Here is a 27,143-nt window from a genome sequence, read left to right as displayed (position 1 = left end):
GAAATAAAGTAAAATGTGAGGTTCTAAATTCTAATTCTTGGAGTTAGGAATATCTATTTTAAAGTCAGTCCAAAATTAAATAGAAAAAGGGCAATACAAAATAAATGTTTAATATCTTAAAGTGATGTGTTACAAAAAGTTCATTTATCACAAACAGTATGAATGTTTTTTAATGACTGATCCTAAAAAAGTTGCGGTGGCGATGACGTCATGTAACCTGCGTCATACAGAAGGTTTCGAAGGTAACGTACTTTTGAATGTATTCCATCATTATTGCTATTTTTTACAGTATAAGAACTGTGTTTTGTCTTTTATAAGTATTTGTGTAATTAGTGATTAAGTTTATGGCTCGCTTTTATGTGGACCAGGAAGCTTTTCGCGTCCAATTGAAAAGACCTTACGGCACGCCCATTCCTCATGGCACGCCCCATTTCTTTCCGACCTTATGGCACGCCCATTGCTCCAGTCTGCAGTTACCTCTACTTGGTATTTTTTAACATGGATGATGTTAACTTCTAAACAAATGCTGTCAGAACAAGATACAAGTGTTAAACTATTCCCGCGTCGACACATGTGATTTAGTAGACAAATCATCTTTCTGACTTGACGTGTAAGTCAAATGGATATTTACCACAAAATGTATCACATTAAATCTACAGTTTGTGTTTGTTTTAGATTTCTTTGAAGTCACCACTATGGTGATTAGTGTTCCCTTTAGTTAGACTTTTGTCCCTTGACCTTCAAAAACTGACTCTGCTCTTTTAGCATTGCAACAAATGGTTTTATTTGTAGTAATTGCGACTTGTTTGTTGCTTGAGAAAGTAGAATTGTCTATGATGTCATCTAAGTTTGATTGTTTTTATGTTATGCTGCCTAACATTTAAATATGAAATGATAAAATAAGATTAAGAACTGAGATGTGTAAGAGTGATATGCTGATCTAAAAACACACTGTATTGAACAAGATGGATGCAAATGTGTCAGCCGTGTTTTTGCTTCAGAGACATCAACACTTTGGATACAAATCTCAGCAATGGTGAGAGTAAATGTTAAGAAAAAGTTTTCTACAATCCTGGTACCCAGCATGCATTGCGGCATGAAGCTTTGTTGTTGATTGTCACCATTGTTGCGTTTCATAGGCGGATTGAAGTGTCTCTAAAGGCTACGGAGAATGGTCTGTAAATCTGCGGACAGTGTTCTATAAATCTACAAAATGTTCAGTTTTTGAGTAAACGGAAATGACGGAAAAAAAGTACCGGTAGTTTTCTGCCAGGAGATTATCCGTTCCAATTGTTACACTGAAAAAAAAATGATTCATTGAATTAAATCAATTTTTTAAGGTAAGTGGTTGAAATCAATAAATTTAAGCTACATTTAAACAAATAAGATTAGTAAAGTAAAATAAAATATACAACTTTTGTTTAAATGTAGCTTAAATAAATTGATTGCAACCACTTACCTTAAAAAAAAAGATTAAATTCAATGAATCATTTTTTTCAGTGTATTGGTAAACGCATCCCATGTATAATTCACGTCAAGGTGTGATGCAATGACCGACTTAATCTGAAACATGGCTTATAGAATGACTTAATTGTATCAGCAGCACATGCTTGGCATGCATGTATTTATTGTGAAACGTAAAATAATCGTTTCCATATTTAGTAGTTTGTTGAACCATAAAGGTATAAGACCCAGTTAAATAGTGTAAGTGTTTGTATTATGGTTTTATATGGTTATGTCTGGGAGCGGGGTTGGGGTTGTCTGCGGTTATTTAAAATAAATGTAATATTATTGTCTTACATTTATATTATTAGGGCAAGTGTATAGCCTACTTTACGAATTTATTTAGGTGCAGACAAAACTTTTATTGAACACTTATACACCGTACATAGCCTATATTTATATTAAGCCCAATCTTTGGTCATTGTGAACCTACAATCTGAGAATAAAGGGAAGAGGGAATAAAAAACGAATAAATCAGGTATTCAGTGTCTTCAAAAGGCCTTCTGAAATTAGTGGAATAGATTATAGGCAGTGTGTAATATATGTTAACTTTATTACACCCTAATCAAATATAGGAGTCAAGTTTACACTTCACTTGTTCGGACTTAAAGCATTCGGTAAAAGGTCTTGTGGTTTAGTAGTAGTTTACAGTTAAGTAGGAAATTGTGGCGTAGTGAGTCTTTTCACTGAGAGTAAGAAAAAAGACAGAGAACACAATAAAGCAGTAGCATACACGATGTAAAAACAGGGCCAGTGCTAACATTTAGGTTATATCTCTTTAAATAATAATATAATCTATAAATAAATAATATATCTATATCTTTAAAATGATACACGTCTTGAGAATTATATGTTTTCATCACAAAATAAAAAGACGTTCAGTAAACAAGATTCTTGATTATGTTGTAAGATTGCACAATCAGATAACTTATTAGTAAAGAAAACTGTTCTTGTTTATATTTAATTTTAGCTGAAGTGGTTCTCAAAATCAACAACATTGGCTTGCAAAGCAACTGTCAGGTCTAATCCACACAGAACTCATTATGAAATAATGTACAGCACATCCATCAGCAATTATTGTATTCACAATTGTTTCGTCCCAAATTATTTAAAAATGTTATTAATTTATGTTTCATAGACTTTGATGGCATGCATGTAAGATATTGTTTTTACTCTTCTACAATCTTCTATTCTACTACACATAATTTGTTTCTAAATATCATTGCAGGTAAAATAGGTTTAGGTTTCTCATGCATTTATTCAGTGTTTCTAATGGGCTTACTTGATCGTTCCTGTTGATTAACATCTATGATAGCAAAATTACTTTTCTGTACTAAAAGTGGATAATTCGTTTGTTTCATGATTTTTTTACGAGTAAATCCATCACATAAGTACAGCAGCTACTGTTTTGTCCACCAGTGGTTTATCATAGATAAATGAGTAAAACAATAATTAAATTAATAAATTAGGAAACTATTGCAGGGCCCTATAATTTCCGCGATCACGGAATCACTTTGTAAAGTTTGATTGCTTATAGAATTAACTGAAAAAAGTTAAGCATTACAAGTACTGTAACACTGTAGCATATTATAAAAACGTACACTTTTGATGCGAAAATCATTCGTTAAAAAATATTAAACATCGTTAACCCTTGCAACTTATAATGGATCATCCATGTCTGCAGGTATATTAGTAGCGTTCTGTTAATCTATTTTTTTGTTCTATTTTTTATTTATTCTACTTGCATAACAATTAGGCATATGGTGCGACTACTCCGTATAGTAACTAAATAGACGCATACAGGAAAGCAGACATTGTCGTTATTGTCATAACAACTTATTCTTATGTGATTTGAATTGTATTCAAGTGCTGCAACACAGTATGACGCTTGTTATCTAAGACCACAAAATATTAAAATATGGTGCTGAAGTTTACACCGTTGTTTTTTAAAGCATAAACAATACTATTGTATGAATTTAATTATTTACAAGCATTTACAAAGCGCTTGCGCAACGAATAGCATTTACACTCTCATAACAATTTCTACAAGTAAACAATTAAAAAGATATGTCAATACACATGCGCTAATATTTGAAATTCTCATAACAAATTGATATCCACATAAATCGTATTCATTTTCACGGTGCCGTTTATACAGTTTCAATCTTCCACACCTAGGAAAAAAGCCAACATACACTGAAGATAAACATTCTGCTCGTTGCATGTAGAAGTTGCTTTCTTTGATGTGTGTAATTTCAAGAACGGCTGTGCGGGATTTTCCACCAGGCTGTAGCTTTTTGGCAGGTATAAGTTTTGTGTACGAATACAACCAAACAATGAAGTTCGATAGGTAGCCTATGTATATTACTTGTCAGATTTGATTTTCTACACGCACGGCACATTTGGTGCTGGCCATCAGTTTTTCTTCTGTTCTTCAATTTTATTCCCTTCTTCCGCTTTGTCTCTTTCCTGGCCAGCTCCTAGCGAACCAATTTCACTGAGGGTGGATGTGAGATTGCCCTCCTTCTTCCACTTCATCCGTCGGTTCTGAAACCAAATTTTGATTTGTCGTTCGGTGAGACAAAGCGCACTGGAAATTTCAATTCGTCTGCGCCTTGTTAAATAACGATTATAATGAAACTCTTTCTCAAGTTCAAGAGTCTGGTACCGTGAATAGATTTGGCGACCTCGCCGTCTGTCAGACCCATAGCCAACTCCTGTCAGAAAAAAATATTATGAATATATAATTTGCCTGAAATCACTTGGAGAAAGTGCCTTAAATACTATTGGGTCAAACACATCCAAAATTCTGATATTTTGCAATGAAGTTAAAATCAAGTTTGTCAATACAATTATACACATTTTTCATGCTAAACATAATTCCAGTTCTTCTTAAAAGTCCCAAGACGTTTTTTCTAGGCTACTTAATATTTTGGGCTGATGATAAACGATCGAAATGTGTTTTCTTAGATAATGAGCCTTTATTGGAGTATCACATAAATATGGGGTGATAAACGGGGGTTAAATATACCGGGCCTCTCCTTATAAATCCTCTCAATACTCACCACTGTGGGAATTCATTCGCTGCATCCACGGATATATTTGAATGGCTCCTTTTGTTTCTTGAGACGCAGTCCTGCATTGATCTAAAGCGTAATCCTGTGTTTGTCCAAGGTTATGCCTGCAACTTGGAAGCACATCCTTGTCCTGGTAGATCACATTTGATCCGTACTCATACGCTGCTCGTTCAGACCCAAACATAACGTTTTCTTGTGGTGAATAGAACGGATTGGAGTATATCCGGTTCTGGCCAACGGCGGAACCATATGATGAGAAATGTCGCACCGGGTCATAGTTTGTAGAGCTAAGGGCGACATTGGAAAGAACTTCTTGACCACCGCTTAAATGGCACGAGAGCGTTGGGTTCGTAAAATAAGAATTCATACCTTATTCTAAAACGGTGCTCCAGCTTTTCTCTCCTTCCCACACTTTCTATAAACGCTTTGACTTGTCAGTTGCCCCTTTTCCTTATAAACCCTTCTTTAAGTGTTTTGCGATTTTAAACGCAAATAAAATATTTTAACCTTCGTTATGAAAAGAATAAGATTACAATGTCAGCTGAACAAATTTCATCTAATAACAAACAGGAAACAAAAACATAAGTACGAAAAAGACTGACTTTCTCAGCCCTGTGCCACAGCTTCGGGAACTTGAACAAGTGTGCGCATCCCTTTTATTCAGAAATTATTGATTTTCTATCTCTCCGGCTTCTCCAATATTCTCTAGCTCTCTTAAACACACGTAGGGCAGGACGTTAATTTATTGTTTAAATTCAGATTAAGATGAGCAAAATTATATACATGTTTTGTGTCTCAATGACGTAAAGAGATTTTGGACAGGGTAATTTTAAAATGCAAAAATAATATCTATTGCAAAATTACACATAATTGAATTTTGTTGATTTTTTAAACTGAATTTATTTGCCACAGACTTAAATGCCATGTGGCGCGACCGTGATTTATCTTAAAATATATTATTTTCCTTAACATGCTTAACATTTTTTAAAATCTTTTATTTTTTTCGTTTTTGTACATAATGATCTCATATTTTTATCATTTTAGAGTTGCCGTCTTATAAATGTAGTTAACAGACTTATTTTCCCTGTAAATCGCATAAATATGATAAAATATGTTTTAAATATGCCATGAGCAAACTGTATCAGCGATTCATATTTCAGCCACAGAAATGAAATATTTTCAACGAACATTTCATACATTTTTTACAAGCATTTTGCACAATTTCAGGCAGTTCCTTTGACTCCATGGTTGCCGTGATATGCATTGTCAGCTGTCAGGTAAATGCGACATTTCAGTTTGTCCTTTTCAGCCAATTTGTTTTCACTTTTTTAGGTTCTAATGTTGATTAATGAGAAACCAATTAATTTAAATAAATATTTAAACAAAATACTTTAAACAAAGTTATTGTATTTTCTGGTTGTATTCTAAGAGTTTGACAAATAATAACATTGTATATGGTCACTATACCATTGCAAAAACACAAATATAATGGTGACATGGTGGCCTAAGACTTCTGCACAGTAGTACTGTAGCGATACTAACTGTAAAAATAATTGTCATGTTGTCTATGTTTTTTCTTATAGAGGTGATGTCTTGTAGTGCAGATTTATGTCCACAACCCGCAGTCACTATAACAAGGTTTCTTAATAAAATTATCCAATTAGTGAATGGCCCGCTATGCTGTCTGATACAAATCGATTAACATTATTGTCTGCAGACGCCTGCTCATCTCATAGGGTTTCTGTGTATTTATTCTACACAATTTTAAGAAATAATATAACCTTTAAACACAGTACACGACACAGCAATTGTTGCACAACACAACTTTACTATTTGAACTTAAGTTTACTGAACATACGCTTAAGAACTTTTGTAAAAGAGGTACACTTATTTACGACAAAATCTCTTATATATTTATCTCTTTAAGCCATCCAAGATAAACAAACTATATTCAGTATTAAAAGCCTGCATGTGTCACATTAAATAGTGAAACACTTATTATTCGAATTCACAAATACAAACATGGACTTAAGTTTTCAGTGTGTTTTAAGCAGTCTACCCAGCTAGAAATTAAAAGTTCTAAGAACGTTCTCTGAAAGTTCCCAATGTTCCCAAAAACATTCTGCCAACGTTAAAAGTGACTAGTTTTTTTTTAAGTTCTAAGAACGTTTCTGTTGTCTGAACGTTAGAGGAATGTTACATTTTACCATTTTTAAACGTTATGACAATGTCATGTTTTAATGTTCACACAATGTTTAAAACAACAACTGTTTATTATATTGACTTGTTTGACTGTTATGTAAATGATAGAGAAACATTGCATTTTATTATTTTAGAAAACATTATTTCTGAATGTTTAGTAAATATATTGCTGTAGAAAACACAATTCACCTATTAGGTTTAGATGTTGATGTTTTGTTTCATTTTAAGTCGCCCTTATTGTGATTAGTGTTTGTTTTAGTTGGACTCTTGACACTTGACTTTTTGCTTGCTAATTTTTTCCCTGGTTGTGTTAACTTTGTGTTAATGCACCACATTTGTTATGAACATGCAAAGTTAACAGTGCAATTCTGTGGTCGTCGGCACACAATGGCAAAGATCCTCACCCAATCCATTTACAGATCAAAAGCCCATTTTCTGCCAACAATGTATATAGATCCAGCTCTTCCACAGCAGTTTGTCATTAAGGAGTTTTAGAAACTTTGGACAAAAAACATCCGCTGTAAAATTGGGATGCACAAACACCAAGAACCAGACCACGAATCCCAACCACGGCGACAAACAAAATTGTAAAAAAATCCTTTATTTAAAAAAGAATTTATCCATGCTGCAGTGTATGCTGGGAGTCCTGAATGAGATTTGTAATTTGTTAATACCCAGCATGCATTGCAGCATGATGTTTTTTATTTATTTGTCACCATGGTTGAGATTCATACTCTGATTCTTGATGTTTGTGCATCCCAATTATACAGCGGATATTTTTTGTCCAAAGTTTCCAAAACTCCCCAACGACAAACGGCTGTGAAAGCACCGGATCTCATTTACATTCCTGACAGAAAATAAACTCCTGATTAGCAAACCAACCAGGTGATGATCTTTACCACCATGCACCAAGCACCACAAAACATCAACATCTAAACCTAGTAAGTGAATTGTGTTTTCTACAGCAATATATTTACTGAACATTCAGAAATAATGTTTTCTAAAATAATTAAATTCAATGTTTCTCTATCATTTACATAACAGTCAAACAATTCAATATAATAAACAGTTGTTGTTTTAAACATTGTGTGAACATTAAAACATGACATTGTCATAACGTTTAAAAATGGTAAAATGTAACATTCCTCTAACGTTCAGACAACAGAAACGTTCTTAGAACTTAAAAAAAAAACTAGTCACTTTTAACGTTGGCAGAATGTTTTTGGGAACATTGGGAACTTTCAGAGAACGTTCTTAGAACTTTTAATTTCTAGCTGGGTATATATAGCCCATAACTAAACACCCATTTAAAACGAAAATAACTAGTTCCATTAATGCAAATAAAAACGAATGTTAGTTTAAAAATAAATAAATAAATGCAAAATTTGATCAGATTAATTTATGTTTAGCTTTCAAATGACCTCACTAAGGATCTGCACCAATTAAATAAATTGTATCTTGTTAAAAGAGATGCACGTTATATATTTTTACTTGCAACTTTCCTTTAGACTTAAACCTTACTTTCTCAAATATATATTTTAATTTGGGGTTTACCTATCGCTATTTTACCGACAAAGAATGCTATGACGCCTGTGCAAGCTGTATAGTGAATTTACTCACAAGAAAATAACACAAAAATGTTCTTGTCACAGCCACTGGGTGACTAGTGACATTTAGACATTTGCTTAGGATATACTGTGGACAAAGATTTTAGTCGAAATGTCTCAAATTTCTACATTACAGTAAAGATGAAATTGTAACATGTTTACACTCAGTATATATATATAAATATATGTATTATTGTTTATTGTCAACAAAGATGAAATGAGAAAAAATAATTTAAAAATATGCTACTGCACCAAATAAAATCATAGTGTACAAAAGGGTTTCAATATAGGCTTAATGAAATCCCTTGGTACAGTACAATTTTATTTAGTGCAGTAGCATATTTTTCCATACTTTCTTGCATCTTTGTTTATTATCTTAAGAAATTAAAGCAAAACAATAAAGCAAGGCATAAATGAAAGACCACTAGATGGCAGCAATGGACTTCATAAATGTTCACAAAGTAAATTTTGTGTCTTTGAGAATTTGTAGCATCATAACTATGCTGTTCAATATTAATTTTCTTTACGGGCGAGCAAAGACACAAACTGCATATGCAGTAGCCTAATGTTAGGCTATTTTGGGGTGGTTTCCAGGACAGAGATTAGTTTAAGCCAGGACTAGGCCTTAGTTTAATTAGGAAATATAACTAGTTTAAAAAAAAACATGCCTTACTAAAAACATTACTGGCATGCATTTTGAGGCAAAACAAAGGGCAGTGATGTATTTTTGTTATGTCAGTGCAAGTTGTTTTCTGTTTGGACAGTTCCCTGTCTAATCCCTGTCCGGGAAACCGCCCCATAGATTTCTCTCCTTTACCACAAAACATGGTACCAACATGTACCAAAAAGTTGAACATTTCCAATTTTTAACAGGTTAATAGCATGATGGATAGATTACTTACCAACGCTGACCATGCAGTCCTTATGATTAATATATTTAAGAGAATTATGGAGCATGTTTAAAAAGAGATGTAATCTATATTTGTTAAGTTTAAGTCCTAGTTTATTTTCAAAGATGGCACTGGCAACAGTTTAGTACTGTGGTCACCAAGCGTGATTTTTTCCCGAAACCAGTTCAGATAGGAGTTTTACTTAAACATGAGCTCAGGGCAGAAAGAAATATGATTGGCTCACAAAAATGAACAATAAAAGTGCTCATTGGTGTTTTAAGCTTTCAACCAGAGCCTTCAAGGCAGCTTCTGAAGTGAAGCAGGTCGAGCTCACCATTGGTCAGGTTAGTAGCGCAGATTGTTAGATAGGAATGTGACTGTTTTGAATTAAGCTCAAAATGTTTTGAGCGTTTAAGTTGTTTTTCCGTGCTTTCACGTGTCGGTGGCCCGACTTTCTTTTTCGTTCCAGTTTCATGCATAGGTTACTCAATTGTTTTTCCTATTTTTTAACCATTGGGGCTTGGGATTGGGGTTAGAACAACTTTGTTACATAAAAGACGTCCTAACCCAACTCTAATCCCAAGTGAAAACAGTTTAAAGAACAGACAAAAAACACAAATTTAAACCCACTACCAAGCAACAATGGTTTGAAAAAAGAAAAAAAATTGAGTAACCAATATGTGAAACTGGCAGTTTCCAGTCACATTCCTATCTAACCATCTGCGCTACTCATCTGACCAACAGTGAACTCGAACTGCATAACTGCAGAAGCTTCCTTGAAAGCTCTGGTTGAGGGCTTAAAACACCAACGAGCACTTTCATTGGTTATTTTAGTGAACCAATCATATTTCTTTCTGCCCCTGAGATCATGTTTAAGTAAAACTCCTATCGGAACTGGTTTGTGGAAAAAATTAAGCTAGAGGTCCATGTAAAATAGTCAGGAAAGCTCCAATCAGTGCCCTGCATGTGCCTTTATCACGAGCCTTTGTTCTGTGAGGTCCAGGCGTGTGGGCCTTCTTATTTTGCCACCATCTTGCTGATCCTCGGCTTGGTTGCGAGTTCCCATTGGTGGTGGGCTTAGCGCAGGGGTGGGCATCGAGGGCCACAGTCCTGCAGAGTTTAGCTTCAACCTTAATCGAACACACCTGAATGTCATTTCCAAACAGTCCTGAAGACTTCAATTAGATTTGTCAGCTGTGTTTGATTAGGGTTGGAGCTAAACTCTGCAGGGCTGTGGCCCTCAGGCCAGGAATTGCCCACCCCTGGCTTAGCGCCTGAATGTCAGCTTTTGTTTGGAATGACAACATGGTTTGTCTCATTTCAAATTGCTTTGCTTAAAGGTTTTGCCAAGTCTTGGAAAGAAGAAGGGTTTGTGGCCCGCTTTCAGTATGAATGGATGCAGACGCAGTAAAGACGGTTTAACAAGCAACTTTCTTTTGTTTGAGGCAGCTCCTCAAAGGAAGAAGGAGGCAGCTCCTCATGGTTGAGGCCGCGCCCAATGCCCCTTGTGTTCTGTTTCCCGTACTACTGACAAGTGTGTCTTGTGCTTTCTGTGCCGCTGCTACATTTATCATTACGCTCATCCCGCGAAAAGCTTCATTCTCTCAGTTACCCCGTCCCTAAACGCGGTGGGAGGTTAAATCCGTCCGTGTGCCCAACCCAAGGAAAGCTCGGTTGGTAGTACATTGTGCTGGGCAGAGCAACGGTTGTGGGGGCGATTTCCTAGCAGCTCGGAAGCATCTGCCAAGCGGATACATGTAAATGTGCTGCACTGGTGCGAGTTTAGCAAGATGGTCTGCTTGTCCTCACCACCTGCCTGAGAGCTTGCTGAGAAACGAGGCATATAGGGACCTTGTAAGGGTCGTTGTGTTTGTGCTTGCTACGGCAGCACGTATACTAAAATTGGATCGATACAGAGAAGATTAGCATGGCCCCTGCGAAAGGATGACACGCAAATCCGTGAAGCGCTCCATATTTAATGCGTTGTTTACAGGTTTGCTTTTAAAGCCAGCGGGATACGCGCCAACGTCAGCCTCCGAATCTCCGGTGTATGGTCACCTGACATGCCTTCCTCGCGATCGTGACCGATTACATCACGCGTGTCCACCCTTGCACCAAAAACAGTAGAAAAAAGAAATACACATTGAATGTTCTCAGTGGAGGAGATAAAGGTTTGCACTGAGCATGGCTGAACTGCGATTGGAGGCCACTGGGAAAACTGTTGTTTGTTTCTTCAAGCTAATTGCCTCTGTTGCTCCAAGTCCTCGTTTTGTCAGGTTAACAACTTTGGCGACGCCTAGACTGAATCTGATGCTGTGGCTTTCTTCCCCTCCAACCTCTTCTTTTGTCAATAAGTACATTATAGGCCACACCCCCACGTACAATAATGAGGGAGAGCATGATAGAGGCCCATGTACAATAGTCAGGAAAGCTCCAATCAGTGCCCTGCAATTTGCATGTGCCTTTATCACGAGCCTTTGTTCTGTGAGGTCCAGGCGTGTGGGCCTTCTCATTTTGCCACCATCTTGTTGATCCTCGGCTCGGTGGCGAGTTCCCATTGGTGGTGGGCTAAGCGCCTCAACGTCAGCTTTTGTTTGGAATGACAACATGGTTTGTCTCATTTCAAATTGCTTTCCTTTAAGGTTTTGCCAAGTCTTGGAAAGAAGAAGGGTTTGTGGCCCGCTTTCAGTATGAATGGATGCAGACGCAGTAAAGACTGTTTAACAAGCAACTTTCTTTTGTTTGAGGCAGCTCCTCAAACACAGCATGGTTGAGGCCGCACCCAATGCCCCTTGTGTTCTGTTTCCCGTACCACTGACAAGTGTGTCTTGTGCTTTCTGTGCCGCTGCTACATTTATCATTACGCTCATCCCGCGAGAAGCTTCATTCTCTCAGTTACCCCGTCCCTAAACGCGTGGGAGGTTAAATCCGTCCGTGTGCCCAACCCAAGGAAAGCTCGGTTGGTAGTACATTGTGCTGGGCAGAGCAACGGTTGTGGGGGCGATTTCCTAGCAGCTCGGAAGCATCTGCCAAGCGGATACATGTAAATGTGCTGCACTGGTGCGAGTTTAGCAAGATGGTCTGCTTGTCCTCACCACCTGCCTGAGAGCTTGCTGAGAAACGAGGCATATAGGGACCTTGTTAGGGTCGTTGTGTTTGTGCTAGCTACGGCAGCACGTATACTAAAATTGGATCGATACAGAGAAGATTAGCATGGCCCCTGCGAAAGGATGACACGCAAATCCGTGAAGCGCTCCATATTTAATGCGTTGTTTACAGGTTTGCTTTTAAAGCCAGCGGGATACGCGCCAACGTCAGCCTCCGAATCTCCGGTGTATGGTCACCTGACATGCCTTCCTCGCGATTGTGACCGATTAAATCACGCGTGTCCACCCTTGCACCAAAAACAGTAGAAAAAAGAAATACACATCGAATGTTCTCAGTGGACGAGATAAAGGTTTGCACTGAGCATGGCTGAACTGCGATTGGAGGCCACTGGGAAAACTGTTGTTTGTTTCTTCAAGCTAATTGCCTCTGTTGCTCCAAGTCCTTGTTTTGTCAGGTTAACAACTTTGGCGACGCCTAGACTGAATCTGATGCTGTGGCTTTCTTCCCCTCCAACCTCTTCTTTTGTCAATAAGTACATTATAGGCCACACCCCCACGTACAATAATGAGGGAGAGCATGATAGAGGCCCATGTACAATAGTCAGGAAAGCTTCAATCAGTGCCCTGCAATTTGCATGTGCCTTTATCACGAGCCTTTGTTCTGTGAGGTCCAGGCGTGTGGGCCTTCTCATTTTGCCACCATCTTGCTGATCCTCGGCTCGGTGGCGAGTTCCCATTGGTGGTGGGCTTAGCGCCTCAACGTCAGCTTTTGTTTGGAATGACAACATGGTTTGTCTCATTTCAAATGGCTTTGCTTAAAGGTTTTGCCAAGTCTTGGAAAGAAGAAGGGTTTGTGGCCCGCTTTCAGTATGAATGGATGCAGACGCAGTAAAGACCGTTTAACAAGCAACTTTCTTTTGTTTGAGGCAGCTCCTCAAACACAGCATGGTTGAGGCCGCGCCCAATGCCCCTTGTGTTCTGTTTCCCGTACCACTGACAAGTGTGTCTTGTGCTTTCTGTGCCGCTGCTACATTTATCATTACGCTCATCCCGCGAGAAGCTTCATTCTCTCAGTTACCCCGTCCCTAAACGTGGTGGGAGGTTAAATCCGTCCGTGTGCCCAACCCAAGAAAAGCTCGGTTGGTAGTACATTGTGCTGGGCAGAGCAACGGTTGTGGGGGCGATTTCCTAGCAGCTCGGAAGCATCTGCCAAGCGGATACATGTAAATGTGCTGCACTGGTGCGAGTTTAGCAAGATGGTCTGCTTGTCCTCACCACCTGCCTGAGAGCTTGCTGAGAAACGAGGCATATAGCGACCTTGTTAGGGTCGTTGTGTTTGTGCTTGCTACGGCAGCACGTATACTAAAATTGGATCGATACAGAGAAGATTAGCATGGCCCATGCGAAAGGATGACACGCAAATCCGTGAAGCGCCTCATATTTAATGCGTCGTTTACAGGTTTGCTTTTAAAGCCAGCGGGATACGCGCCAACGTCAGCCTCCGAATCTCCGGTGTATAGTCACCTGACATGCCTTCCTTGCGATCGTGACCGATTACATCACGCGTGTCCACCCTTGCACCAAAAACAGTAGAAAAAAAGAAATACACATCGAATGTTCTCAGTGGAGGAGATAAAGGTTTGCACTGAGCATGGCTGAACTGCGATTGGAGGCCACTGGGAAAACTGTTGTTTGTTTCTTCAAGCTAATTGCCTCTGTTGCTCCAAGTCCTCGTTTTGTCAGGTTAACAACTTTGGCGACGCCTAGACTAAATCTGATGCTGTGGCTTTCTTCCCCTCCAACCTCTTCTTTTGTCAATAAGTACGTTATAGGCCACACCCCCACATACAATAATGAGGGAGAGCATGATAGAGGCCCATGTACAATAGTCAGGAAAGCTCCAATCAGTGCCCTGCAATTTGCCTTTATTACGAGCCTTTGTTCTGTGAGGTCCAGGCATGTGGGCCTTCTCATTTTGCCACCATCTTGCTGATCCTCGGCTCGGTCGCGAGTTCCCATTGGTGGTGGGCTTAGCGCCTCAACGTCAGCTTTTGTTTGGAATGACAACATGGTTTGTCTCATTTCAAATTGCTTTGCTTAAAGGTTTTGCCAAGTCTTGGAAAGAAGAAGGGTTTGTGGCCCGCTTTCAGTATGAATGGATGCAGACGCAGTAAAGACCGTTTAACAAGCAACTTTCTTTTGTTTGAGGCAGCTCCTCAAACACAGCATCGTTGAGGCCGCGCCCAATGTCCCTTGTGTTCTGTTTCTCGTACCACTGACAAGTGTGTCTTGTGCTTTCTGTGCCGCTGCTACATTTATCATTACGCTCATCCCGCGAAAAGCTTCATTCTCTCAGTTACCCCGTCCCTAAACGCGGTGGGAGGTTAAATCCGTCCGTGTGCCCAACCCAAGGAAAGCTCTGTTGGTAGTACATTGTGCTGGGCAGAGCAACGGTTGTGGGGGCGATTTCCTAGCAGCTCGGAAGCATCTGCCAAGCGGATACATGTAAATGTGCTGCACTGGTGCGAGTTTAGCAAGATGGTCTGCTTGTCCTCACCACCTGCCTGAGAGCTTGCTGAGAAACGAGGCATATAGCGACCTTGTTAGGGTCGTTGTGTTTGTGCTTGCTACGGCAGCAAGTATACTAAAATTGGATCGATACAGAGAAGATTAGCATGGCCCCTGCGAAAGGATGACACGCAAATCCGTGAAGCGCTCCATATTTAATGCGTCGTTTACAGGTTTGCTTTTAAAGCCAGCGGGATACGCGCCAACGTCAGCCTCCGAATCTCCGGTGTATGGTCACCTGACATGCCTTCCTTGCGATCGTGACCGATTACATCACGCGTGTCCACCCTTGCACCAAAAACAGTAGAAAAAAGAAATACACATCGAATGTTCTCAGTGGAGGAGATAAAGGTTTGCACTGAGCATGGCTGAACTGCGATTGGAGGCCACTGGGAAAACTGTTGTTTGTTTCCTTTAAGCTAATTGCCTCTGTTGCTCTAAGTCCTCGTTTTGTCAGGTTAACAACTTTGGCGATGCCTAGACTAAATCTGATGCTGTGGCTTTCTTCCCCTCCAACCTCTTCTTTTGTCAATAAGTACGTTATAGGCCACACCCCCACGTACAATAATGAGGGAGAGCATGATAGAGGCCCATGTACAATAGTCAGGAAAGCTCCAATCAGTGCCCTGCAATTTGCCTTTATCACGAGCCTTTGTTCTGTGAGGTCCAGGCGTGTGGGCCTTCTCATTTTGCCACCATCTTGCTGATCCTCGGCTCGGTCGCGAGTTCCCATTGGTGGTGGGCTTAGCGCCTCAACGTCAGCTTTTGTTTGGAATGACAACATGGTTTGTCTCATTTCAAATTGCTTTGCTTAAAGGTTTTGCCAAGTCTTGGAAAGAAGGGTTTGTGGCCTGCTTTCAGTATGAATGGATGCAGACGCAGTAAAGACCGTTTAACAAGCAACTTTCTTTTGTTTGAGGCAGCTCCTCAAACACAGCATGGTTGAGGCTGCGCCCAATGCCCCTTGTGTTCTGTTTCTCGTACCACTGACAAGTGTGTCTTGTGCTTTCTGTGCCGCTGCTACATTTATCATTACGCTCATCCCGCGAAAAGCTTCATTCTCTCAGTTACCCCGTCCCTAAACGCGGTGGGAGGTTAAATCCGTCTGTGTGCCCAACCCAAGAAAAGCTCGGTTGGTAGTACATTGTGCTGGGCAGAGCAACGGTTGTGGGGGCGATTTCCTAGCAGCTCGGAAGCATCTGCCAAGCGGATACATGTAAATGTGCTGCACTGGTGCGAGTTTAGCAAGATGGTCTGCTTGTCCTCACCACCTGCCTGAGAGCTTGCTGAGAAACGAGGCATATAGGGACCTTGTTAGGGTTGCTGTGTTTGTGCTTGCTACGGCAGCACGTATACTAAAATTGGATCGATACAGAGAAGATTAGCATGGCCCCTGCGAAAGGATGACACGCAAATCCGTGAAGCGCTCCAATATTTAATACGTCGTTTACAGGTTTGCTTTTAAAGCCAGCGGGATACGCGCCAACGTCAGCCTCCGAATCTCCGGTGTATGGTCACCTGACATGCCTTCCTTGCGATCGTGACCGATTACATCACGCGTGTCCACACTTGCACCAAAAACAGTAGAAAAAAGAAATACACATCGAATGATCTCAGTGGAGAAGATAAAGGTTTGCACTGAGCATGGCTGAACTGCGATTGGAGGCCACTGGGAAAACTGTTGTTTGTTTCTTCAAGCTAATTGCCTCTGTTGCTCCAAGTCCTCGTTTTGTCAGGTTAACAACTTTGGCGACGCCTAGACTGAATCTGATGCTGTGGCTTTCTTCCCCTCCAACCTCTTCTTTTGTCAATAAGTACATTATAGGCCACACCCCCACGTACAATAATGAGGGAGAGCATGATAGAGGCCCATGTACAATAGTCAGGAAAGCTCCAATCAGTGCCCTGCAATTTGCCTTTATCACGAGCCTTTGTTCTGTGAGGTCCAGGCGTGTGGGCCTTCTCATTTGCCACCATCTTGCTGATCCTCGGCTCGGTCGCGAGTTCCCATTGGTGGTGGGCTTAGCGCCTCAACGTCAGCTTTTGTTTGGAATGACAACATGGTTTGTCTCATTTCAAATTGCTTTGCTTAAAGGTTTTGCCAAGTCTTGGAAAGAAGAAGGGTTTGTGGCCCGCTTTCAGTATAAATGGATGCAGACGCAGTAAAGACCGTTTAACAAGCAACTTTCTTTTGTTTGAGGCAGCTCCTCAAACACAGCATGGTTGAGGCTGCGCCCAATGCCCCTTGTGTTCTGTTTCTCGTACCACTGACAAGTGTGTCTTGTGCTTTCTGTGCCGCTGCTACATTTATCATTACGCTCATCCCGCGAAAAGCTTCATTCTCTCAGTTACCCCGTCCCTAAACGCGGTGGGAGGTTAAATCCGTCCGTGTGCCCAACCCAAGGAAAGCTCGGTTGGTAGTACATTGTGCTGGGCAGAGCAACGGTTGTGGGGGCGATTTCCTAGCAGCTCGGAAGCATCTGCCAAGCGGATACATGTAAATGTGCTGCACTGGTGCGAGTTTAGCAAGATGGTCTGCTTGTCCTCACCACCTGCCTGAGAGCTTGCTGAGAAACGAGGCATATGGGGACCTTGTTAGGGTCGTTGTGTTTGTGCTAGCTACGGCAGCACGTATACTAAAATTGGATCGATACAAAGAAGATTAGCATGGCCCATGCGAAAGGATGACACGCAAATCTGTGAAGCGCTCCATATTTAATGCGTTGTTTACAGGTTTGCTTTTAAAGCCAGCGGGATACGCGCCAACGTCAGCCTCCGAATCTCCGGTGTATGGTCACCTGACATGCCTTCCTTGCGATCGTGACCGATTACATCACGCGTGTCCACCCTTGCACCAAAAACAGTAGAAAAAAGAAATACACATCGAATGTTCTCAGTGGACGAGATAAAGGTTTGCACTGAGCATGGCTGAACTGCGATTGGAGGCCACTGGGAAAACTGTTGTTTGTTTCTTCAAGCTAATTGCCTCTGTTGCTCCAAGTCCTCGTTTTGTCAGGTTAACAACTTTGGCGACGCCTAGACTAAATCTGATGCTGTGGCTTTCTTCCCCTCCAACCTCTTCTTTTGTCAATAAGTACATTATAGGCCACACCCCCACATACAATAATGAGGGAGAGCATGATAGAGGCCCATGTACAATAGTCAGGAAAGCTCCAATCAGTGCCCTGCAATTTGCATGTGCCTTTATCACGAGCCGTTGTTCTGTGAGGTCCAGGCGTGTGGGCCTTCTCATTTTGCCACCATCTTGCTGATCCTCGGCTCGGTCGCGAGTTCCCATTGGTGGTGGGCTTAGCGCCTCAACGTCAGCTTTTGTTTGGAATGACAACATGGTTTGTCTCATTTCAAATTGCTTTGCTTAAAGGTTTTGCCAAGTCTTGGAAAGAAGAAGGGTTTGTGGCCCGCTTTCAGTATGAATGGATGCAGACGTAGTAAAGACCGTTTAACAAGCAACTTTCTTTTGTTTGAGGCAGCTCCTCAAACACAGCATGGTTGAGGCCGCGCCCAATGCCCCTTGTGTTCTGTTTCTCGTACCACTGACAAGTGTGTCTTGTGCTTTCTGTGCCGCTGCTACATTTATCATTACGCTCATCCCGCGAGAAGCTTCATTCTCTCAGTTACCCCGTCCCTAAACGCGTGGGAGGTTAAATCCGTCCGTGTGCCCAACCCAAGGAAAGCTCGGTTGGTAGTACATTGTGCTGGGCAGAGCAACGGTTGTGGGGGCGATTTCCTAGCAGCTCAGAAGCATCTGCCAAGCGGATACATGTAAATGTGCTGCACTGGTGCGAGTTTAGCAATATGGTCTGCTTGTCCTCACCACCTGCCTGAGAGCTTGCTGAGAAAAAAGGCATATAGGGACCTTGTTAGGGTCGTTGTGTTTGTGCTTGCTACGGCAGCACGTATACTAAAATTGCATCGATACAGAGAAGATAAGCATGGCCCATGCGAAAGGATGACACGCAAATCCGTGAAGCGCTCCATATTTAATGCGTCGTTTACAGGTTTGCTTTTAAAGCCAGCGGGATACGCGCCAACGTCAGCCTCCGAATCTCCGGTGTATGGTCACCTGACATGCCTTCCTCGCGATCGTGACCGATTACATCACGCGTGTCCACCCTTGCACCAAAAACAGTAGAAAAAAGAAATACACATTGAATGTTCTCAGTGGACGAGATAAAGGTTTGCACTGAGCATGGCTGAACTGCGATTGGAGGCCACTGGGAAAACTGTTGTTTGTTTCTTCAAGCTAATTGCCTCTGTTGCTCCAAGTCCTCGTTTTGTCAGGTTAACAACTTTGGCGACGCCTAGACTAAATCTGATGCTGTGGCTTTCTTCCCCTCCAACCTCTTCTTTTGTCAATAAGTACGTTATAGGCCACACCCCCACGTACAATAATGATGGAGAGCATGATAAAGGCCCATGTACAATAGTCAGGAAAGCTCCAATCAGTGCCCTGCAATTTGCATGTGCCTTTATCACGAGCCTTTGTTCTGTGAGGTCCAGGCATGTGGGCCTTCTCATTTTGCCACCATCTTGCTGATCCTCGGCTCGGTCGCGAGTTCCCATTGGTGGTGGGCTTAGCGCCTCAACATCAGCTTTTGTTTTGAATGACAACATGGTTTGTCTCATTTCAAATTGCTTTGCTTAAAGGTTTTGCCAAGTCTTGGAAAGAAGAAGGGTTTGTGGCCCGCTTTCAGTATGAATGGATGCAGACGCAGTAAAGACCGTTTAACAAGCAACTTTCTTTTGTTTGAGGCAGCTCCTCAAACACAGCATGGTTGAGGCCGCGCCCAATGCCCCTTGTGTTCTGTTTCCCGTACCACTGACAAGTGTGTCTTGTGCTTTCTGTGCCGCTGCTACATTTATCATTACGCTCATCCCGCGAAAAGCTTCATTCTCTCAGTTACCCCGTCCCTAAACGCGGTGGGAGGTTAAATCCGTCCGTGTGCCCAACCCAAGAAAAGCTCGGTTGGTAGTACATTGTGCTGGGCAGAGCAACGGTTGTGGGGGCGATTTCCTAGCAGCTCGGAAGCATCTGCCAAGCGGATACATGTAAATGTGCTGCACTGGTGCGAGTTTAGCAAGATGGTCTGCTTGTCCTCACCACCTGCCTGAGAGCTTGCTGAGAAACGAGGCATATAGCGACCTTGTTAGGGTCGTTGTGTTTGTGCTTGCTACGGCAGCACGTATACTAAAATTGGATCGATACAGAGAAGATTAGCATGGCCCCTGCGACAGGATGACACGCAAATCCGTGAAGCGCTCCATATTTAATGCGTCGTTTACAGGTTTGCTTTTAAAGCCAGCGGGATACGCGCCAACGTCAGCCTCCGAATCTCCGGTGTATGGTCACCTGACATGCCTTCCTTGCGATCGTGACCGATTACATCACGCGTGTCCACCCTTGCACCAAAAACAGTAGAAAAAAGAAATACACATCGAATGTTCTCAGTGGAGGAGATAAAGGTTTGCACTGAGCATGGCTGAACTGCGATTGGAGGCCACTGGGAAAACTGTTGTTTGTTTCTTCAAGCTAATTGCCTCTGTTGCTCCACGTCCTCGTTTTGTCAGGTTAACAACTTTGGCGACGCCTAGACTAAATCTGATGCTGTGGCTTTCTTCCCCTCCAACCTCTTCTTTTGTCAATAAGTACGTTATAGGCCACACCCCCACTTACAATAATGAGGGAGAGCATGATAGAGGCCCATGTACAATAGTCAGGAAAGCTCCAATCAGTGCCCTGCAATTTGCCTTTATCACGAGCCTTTGTTCTGTGAGGTCCAGGCATGTGGGCCTTCTCATTTTGCCACCATCTTGCTGATCCTCGGCTCGGTCGCGAGTTCCCATTGGTGGTGGGCTTAGCGCCTCAACGTCAGCTTTTGTTTGGAATGACAACATGGTTTGTCTCATTTCAAATTGCTTTGCTTAAAGGTTTTACCAAGTCTTGGAAAGAAGAAGGGTTTGTGGCCCGCTTTCAGTATGAATGGATGCAGACGCAGTAAAGACCGTTTAACAAGCAACTTTCTTTTGTTTGAGGCAGCTCCTCAAACACAGCATGGTTGAGGCCGCGCCCAATGCCCCTTGTGTTCTGTTTCTCGTACCACTGACAAGTGTGTCTTGTGCTTTCTGTGCCGCTGCTACATTTATCATTACGCTCATCCCGCGGAAAGCTTCATTCTCTCAGTTACCCCGTCCCTAAACGCGGTGGGAGGTTAAATCCGTCCGTGTGCCCAACCCAAGGAAAGCTCGGTTGGTAGTACATTGTGCTGGGCAGAGCAACGGTTGTGGGGGCGATTTCCTAGCAGCTCGGAAGCATCTGCCAAGCGGATACATGTAAATGTGCTGCACTGGTGCGAGTTTAGCAAGATGGTCTGCTTGTCCTCACCACCTGCCTGAGAGCCTGCTGAGAAACGAGGCATATAGGGACCTTGTTAGGGTCGTTGTTTTTGTGCTTGCTACGGCAGCACGTATACTAAAATTGGATCGATACAGAGAAGATTAGCATGGCCCCTGCGAAAGGATGACACGCAAATCCGTGAAGCGCTCCATATTTAATGCGTCGTTTACAGGTTTGCTTTTAAAGCCAGCGGGATACGCGCCAACGTCAGCCTCCGAATCTCCGGTGTATGGTCACCTGACATGCCTTCCTTGCGATCGTGACCGATTACATCACGCGTGTCCACCCTTGCACCAAAAACAGTAGAAAAAAGAAATACACATCGAATGTTCTCAGTGGAGGAGATAAAGGTTTGCACTGAGCATGGCTGAACTGCGATTGGAGGCCACTGGGAAAACTGTTGTTTGTTTCTTCAAGCTAATTGCCTCTGTTGCTCCAAGTCCTCGTTTTGTCAGGTTAACAACTTTGGCGACGCCTAGACTAAATCTGATGCTGTGGCTTTCTTCCCCTCCAACCTCTTCTTTTGTCAATAAGTACGTTATAGGCCACACCCCCACGTACAATAATGAGGGAGAGCATGATAGAGGCCCATGTACAATAGTCAGGAAAGCTCCAATCAGTGCCCTGCAATTTGCATGTGCCTTTATCACGAGCCTTTGTTCTGTGAGGTCCAGGCGTGTGGGCCTTCTCATTTTGCCACCATCTTGCTGATCCTTGGCTCGGTCGCGAGTTCCCATTGGTGGTGGGCTTAGCGCCTCAACGTCAGCTTTTGTTTGGAATGACAACATGGTTTGTCTCATTTCAAATTGCTTTGCTTAAAGGTTTTGCCAAGTCTTGGAAAGAAGAAGGGTTTGTGGGCCGCTTTCAGTATGAATGGATGCAGATGCAGTAAAGACCGTTTAACAAGCAACTTTCTTTTGTTTGAGGCAGCTCCTCAAACACAGCATGGTTGAGGCCGCTCCCAATGCCCCTTGTGTTCTGTTTCCCGTACCACTGACAAGTGTGTCTTGTGCTTTCTGTGCCGCTGCTACATTTATCATTACGCTCATCCCGCGAAAAGCTTCATTCTCTCAGTTACCCCGTCCCTAAACGCGGTGGGAGGTTAAATCCGTCCGTGTGCCCAACCCAAGGAAAGCTCAGTTGGTAGTACATTGTGCTGGGCAGAGCAACGGTTGTGGGGGCGATTTCCTGGCAGCTCGGAAGCATCTGCCAAGCGGATACATGTAAATGTGCTGCACTGGTGCGAGTTTAGCAAGATGGTCTGCTTGTCCTCACCACCTGCCTGAGAGCTTGCTGAGAAACGAGGCATATAGGGACCTTGTTAGGGTCGTGGTGTGTGTGCTTGCTACGGCAGCACGTATACTAAAATTGGATCGATACAGAGAAGATTAGCATGGCCCCTGCGAAAGGATGACACGCAAATCCGTGAAGCGCTCCATATTTAATGCGTCGTTTACAGGTTTGCTTTTAAATCCAGCGGGATACGCACCAACGTCAGCCTCCGAATCTCCGGTGTATGGTCACCTGACATGCCTTCCTTGCGATCGTGACCGATTACATCACCCGTGTCCACGCTTGCACCAAAAACAGTAGAAAAAAGAAATACACATCGAATGTTCTCAGTGGAGGAGATAAAGGTTTGCACTGAGCATGGCTGAACTGCGATTGGAGGCCACTGGGAAAACTGTTGTTTGTTTCTTCAAGCTAATTGCCTCTGTTGCTCCAAGTCCTCGTTTTGTCAGGTTAACAACTTTGGCGACGCCTAGACTAAATCTGATGCTGTGGCTTTCTTCCCCTCCAACCTCTTCTTTTGTAAATAAGTACGTTATAGGCCACACCCCCACGTACAATAATGAGGGAGAGCATGATAGAGGCCCATGTACAATAGTCAGGAAAGCTCCAATCAGTGCCCTGCAATTTGCCTTCATCACGAGCCTTTGTTCTGTGAGGTCCAGGCGTGTGGGCCTTCTCATTTTGCCACCATCTTGCTGATCCTCGGCTCGGTCGCGAGTTCCCATTGGTGGTGGGCTTAGCGCCTCAACGTCAGCTTTTGTTTGGAATGACAACATGGTTTGTCTCATTTCAAATTGCTTTGCTTAAAGGTTTTGCCAAGTCTTGGAAAGAAGAAGGGTTTGTGGCCCGCTTTCAGTATGAATGGATGCAGACGCAGTAAAGACCGTTTAACAAGCAACTTTCTTTTGTTTGAGGCAGCTCCTCAAACACAGCATGGTTGAGGCCGCGCCCAATGCCCCTTGTGTTCTGTTTCTCGTACCACTGACAAGTGTGTCTTGTGCTTTCTGTGCCGCTGCTACATTTATCATTACGCTCATCCCGCGAAAAGCTTCATTCTCTCAGTTACCCCATCCCTAAACGCGGTGGGAGGTTAAATCCGTCCGTGTGCCCAACCCAAGGAAAGCTCGGTTGGTAGTACATTGTGCTGGGCAGAGCAACGGTTGTGGGGGCAATTTCCTAGCAGCTCGGAAGCATCTGCCAAGCGGATACATGTAAATGTGCTGCACTGGTGCGAGTTTAGCAAGATGGTCTGCTTGTCCTCACCACCTGCCAGAGAGCTTGCTGAGAAACGAGGCATATAGGGACCTTGTTAGGGTCGTTGTTTTTGTGCTTGCTACGGCAGCACGTATACTAAAATTGGATCGATACAGAGAAGATTAGCATGGCCCCTGCGAAAGGATGACACGCAAATCCGTGAAGCGCTCCATATTTAATGCGTCGTTTACAGGTTTGCTTTTAAAGCCAGCGGGATACGCGCCAACGTCAGCCTCCGAATCTCCGGTGTATGGTCACCTGACATGCCTTCCTTGCGATCGTGAACGATTACATCACGCGTGTCCACGCTTGCACCAAAAACAGTAGAAAAAAGAAATACACATCGAATGTTCTCAGTGGAGGAGATAAAGGTTTGCACTGAGCATGGCTGAACTGCGATTGGAGGCCACTGGGAAAACTGTTGTTTGTTTCTTCAAGCTAATTGCCTCTGTTGCTCCAAGTCCTCGTTTTGTCAGGTTAACAACTTTGGCGACGCCTAGACTAAATCTGATGCTGTGGCTTTCTTCCCCTCCAACCTCTTCTTTTGTAAATAAGTACGTTATAGGCCACACCCCCACGTACAAAAATGAGGGAGAGCATGATAGAGGCCCATGTACAATAGTCAGGAAAGCTCCAATCAGTGCCCTGCAATTTGCCTTCATCACGAGCCTTTGTTCTGTGAGGTCCAGGCGTGTGGGCCTTCTCATTTTGCCACCATCTTGCTGATCCTCGGCTCGGTCGCGAGTTCCCATTGGTGGTGGGCTTAGCGCCTCAACGTCAGCTTTTGTTTGGAATGACAACATGGTTTGTCTCATTTCAAATTGCTTTGCTTAAAGGTTTTGCCAAGTCTTGGAAAGAAGAAGGGTTTGTGGCCCGCTTTCAGTATGAATGGATGCAGACGCAGTAAAGACCGTTTAACAAGCAACTTTCTTTTGTTTGAGGCAGCTCCTCAAACACAGCATGGTTGAGGCTGCGCCCAATGCCCCTTGTGTTCTGTTTCTCGTACCACTGACAAGTGTGTCTTGTGCTTTCTGTGCCGCTGATACATTTATCATTACGCTCATCCCGCGAAAAGCTTCATTCTCTCAGTTACCCCGTCCCTAAACGCGGTGGGAGGTTAAATCCGTCCGTGTGCCCAACCCAAGGAAAGCTCGTTTGGTAGTACATTGTGCTGGGCAGAGCAACGGTTGTGGGGGCGATTTCCTAGCAGCTCGGAAGCATCTGCCAAGCGGATACATGTAAATGTGCTGCACTGGTGCGAGTTTAGCAAGATGGTCTGCTTGTCCTCACCACCTGCCTGAGAGCTTGCTGAGAAACGAGGCATATAGGGACCTTGTTAGGATCGTTGTGTTTGTGATTGCTACGGCAGCACGTATACTAAAATTGGATCGATACAGAGAAGATTAGCATGGCCCCTGCGAAAGGATGACACGCAAATCCGTGGAGCGCTCCATATTTAATGCGTCGTTTACAGGTTTGCTTTTAAAGCCAGCGGGATACGCGCCAACGTCAGCCTCCGAATCTCCGGTGTATGGTCACCTGACATGCCTTCCTTGCGATCGTGACCGATTACATCACGCGTGTCCACCCTTGCACCAAAAACAGTAGAAAAAAGAAATACACATCGAATGTTCTCAGAGGAGGAGATAAAGGTTTGCACTGAGCATGGCTGAACTGCTATTGGAGGCCACTGGGAAAACTGTTGTTTGTTTCTTCAAGCTAATTGCCTCTGTTGCTCCAAGTCCTCGTTTTGTCAGGTTAACAACTTTGGCGAAGCCTAGACTGAATCTGAAGCTGTGGCTTTCTTCCCCTCCAACCTCTTCTTTTTTCAATAAGTACGTTATAGGCCACACCCCCACGTACAATAATGAGGGAGAGCATGATAGAGGCCCATATACAATTGTCAGGAAAGCTCCAATCAGTGCCCTGCAATTTGCCTTTATCCCGAGCATTTGTTCTGTGAGGTCCAGGCGTGTGGGCCTTCTCATTTGCCACCATCTTGCTGATCCTCGGCTCGGTCGCGAGTTCCCATTGGTGGTGGGCTTAGCGCCTCAACGTCAGCTTTTGTTTGGAATGACAACATGGTTTGTCTCATTTCAAATTGCTTTGCTTAAAGGTTTTGCCAAGTCTTGGAAAGAAGAAGGGTTTGTGGGCCGCTTTCAGTATGAATGGATGCAGATGCAGTAAAGACCGTTTAACAAGCAACTTTCTTTTGTTTGAGGCAGCTCCTCAAACACAGCATGGTTGAGGCCGCTCCCAATGCCCCTTGTGTTCTGTTTCCCGTACCACTGACAAGTGTGTCTTGTGCTTTCTGTGCCGCTGCTACATTTATCATTACGCTCATCCCGCGAAAAGCTTCATTCTCTCAGTTACCCCGTCCCTAAACGCGGTGGGAGGTTAAATCCGTCCGTGTGCCCAACCCAAGGAAAGCTCGGTTGGTAGTACATTGTGCTGGGCAGAGCAACGGTTGTGGGGGCGATTTCCTGGCAGCTCAGAAGCATCTGCCAAGCGGATACATGTAAATGTGCTGCACTGGTGCGAGTTTAGCAAGATGGTCTGCTTGTCCTCACCACCTGCCTGAGAGCTTGCTGAGAAACGAGGCATATAGGGACCTTGTTAGGGTCGTGGCGTGTGTGCTTGCTACGGCAGCACGTATACTAAAATTGGATCGATACAGAGAAGATTAGCATGGCCCCTGCGAAAGGATGACACGCAAATCCGTGAAGCGCTCCATATTTAATGCGTCGTTTACAGGTTTGCTTTTAAAGCCAGCGGGATACGCGCCAAAGTCAGCCTCCGAATCTCCGGTGTATGGTCACCTGACATGCCTTCCTTGCGATCGTGACCGATTACATCACGCGTGTCCACCCTTGCACCAAAAACAGTAGAAAAAAGAAATACACATCGAATGTTCTCAGTGGAGGAGATAAAGGTTTGCACTGAGCATGGCTGAACTGCGATTGGAGGCCACTGGGAAAACTGTTGTTTGTTTCTTCAAGCTAATTGCCTCTGTTGCTCCAAGTCCTCGTTTTGTCAGGTTAACAACTTTGGCGATGCCTAGACTAAATCTGATGCTGTGGCTTTCTTCCCCTCCAACCTCTTCTTTTGTCAATAAGTACGTTATAGGCCACACCCCCACGTACAATAATGAGGGAGAGCATGATAGAGGCCCATGTACAATAGTCAGGAAAGCTCCAATCAGTGCCCTGCAATTTGCCTTTATCACG

At 43.2% G+C, this 27,143-nt stretch overlaps 1 protein-coding gene and 13 non-coding genes across 14 annotated transcripts; 13 read left to right on the top strand and 1 right to left on the bottom strand.

Moving 5' to 3' along the window:
• Window positions 1-3,378: 3,378 nt before the first annotated feature.
• Window positions 3,379-5,202, bottom strand: hoxc6b (homeobox C6b). The gene is made up of 2 exons (XM_055184643.2): window positions 4,569-5,202; window positions 3,379-4,220 (listed from the first exon to the last, which is right to left on the bottom strand). The coding sequence occupies exons 1-2, from the start codon at window positions 4,945-4,947 to the stop codon at window positions 3,919-3,921; spliced, it is 681 nt and encodes a 226-aa protein (XP_055040618.2). The 5' UTR covers window positions 4,948-5,202; the 3' UTR covers window positions 3,379-3,918.
• A 5,949-nt stretch (window positions 5,203-11,151) lies between these two features.
• LOC129428307 (U6 spliceosomal RNA) lies at window positions 11,152-11,258 on the top strand. Its single transcript, XR_008638949.1, has one exon. It is a non-coding gene; the product is annotated as a U6 spliceosomal RNA (small nuclear RNA).
• Window positions 11,259-12,437: 1,179 nt separating this feature from the next.
• Window positions 12,438-12,544, top strand: LOC129428308 (U6 spliceosomal RNA). The gene has a single exon (XR_008638950.2). It is a non-coding gene; the product is annotated as a U6 spliceosomal RNA (small nuclear RNA).
• Window positions 12,545-13,724: 1,180 nt separating this feature from the next.
• Window positions 13,725-13,831, top strand: LOC141369710 (U6 spliceosomal RNA). Its single transcript, XR_012373506.1, has one exon. It is a non-coding gene; the product is annotated as a U6 spliceosomal RNA (small nuclear RNA).
• A 1,179-nt stretch (window positions 13,832-15,010) lies between these two features.
• On the top strand, window positions 15,011-15,113 carry LOC129428310 (U6 spliceosomal RNA). The gene has a single exon (XR_008638952.2). It is a non-coding gene; the product is annotated as a U6 spliceosomal RNA (small nuclear RNA).
• A 1,172-nt stretch (window positions 15,114-16,285) lies between these two features.
• Window positions 16,286-16,392, top strand: LOC141369693 (U6 spliceosomal RNA). Its single transcript, XR_012373489.1, has one exon. It is a non-coding gene; the product is annotated as a U6 spliceosomal RNA (small nuclear RNA).
• Window positions 16,393-17,566: 1,174 nt separating this feature from the next.
• LOC141369713 (U6 spliceosomal RNA) lies at window positions 17,567-17,673 on the top strand. The gene has a single exon (XR_012373509.1). It is a non-coding gene; the product is annotated as a U6 spliceosomal RNA (small nuclear RNA).
• Window positions 17,674-18,852: 1,179 nt separating this feature from the next.
• LOC141369712 (U6 spliceosomal RNA) lies at window positions 18,853-18,959 on the top strand. The gene has a single exon (XR_012373508.1). It is a non-coding gene; the product is annotated as a U6 spliceosomal RNA (small nuclear RNA).
• A 1,180-nt stretch (window positions 18,960-20,139) lies between these two features.
• Window positions 20,140-20,246, top strand: LOC141369699 (U6 spliceosomal RNA). The gene has a single exon (XR_012373495.1). It is a non-coding gene; the product is annotated as a U6 spliceosomal RNA (small nuclear RNA).
• A 1,174-nt stretch (window positions 20,247-21,420) lies between these two features.
• On the top strand, window positions 21,421-21,527 carry LOC141369688 (U6 spliceosomal RNA). Its single transcript, XR_012373484.1, has one exon. It is a non-coding gene; the product is annotated as a U6 spliceosomal RNA (small nuclear RNA).
• Window positions 21,528-22,707: 1,180 nt separating this feature from the next.
• Window positions 22,708-22,814, top strand: LOC141369687 (U6 spliceosomal RNA). Its single transcript, XR_012373483.1, has one exon. It is a non-coding gene; the product is annotated as a U6 spliceosomal RNA (small nuclear RNA).
• A 1,174-nt stretch (window positions 22,815-23,988) lies between these two features.
• LOC141369686 (U6 spliceosomal RNA) lies at window positions 23,989-24,095 on the top strand. Its single transcript, XR_012373482.1, has one exon. It is a non-coding gene; the product is annotated as a U6 spliceosomal RNA (small nuclear RNA).
• A 1,174-nt stretch (window positions 24,096-25,269) lies between these two features.
• Window positions 25,270-25,376, top strand: LOC141369711 (U6 spliceosomal RNA). Its single transcript, XR_012373507.1, has one exon. It is a non-coding gene; the product is annotated as a U6 spliceosomal RNA (small nuclear RNA).
• Window positions 25,377-26,549: 1,173 nt separating this feature from the next.
• On the top strand, window positions 26,550-26,656 carry LOC141369685 (U6 spliceosomal RNA). Its single transcript, XR_012373481.1, has one exon. It is a non-coding gene; the product is annotated as a U6 spliceosomal RNA (small nuclear RNA).
• Window positions 26,657-27,143: the final 487 nt, after the last annotated feature.

Source organism: Misgurnus anguillicaudatus, chromosome 14, assembly GCF_027580225.2.
Source record: "Misgurnus anguillicaudatus chromosome 14, ASM2758022v2, whole genome shotgun sequence".
In the NCBI taxonomy this organism is placed as follows: Eukaryota; Metazoa; Chordata; class Actinopteri; order Cypriniformes; family Cobitidae; genus Misgurnus; species Misgurnus anguillicaudatus.
This window is presented reverse-complemented; position numbering and strand designations above follow the sequence as displayed.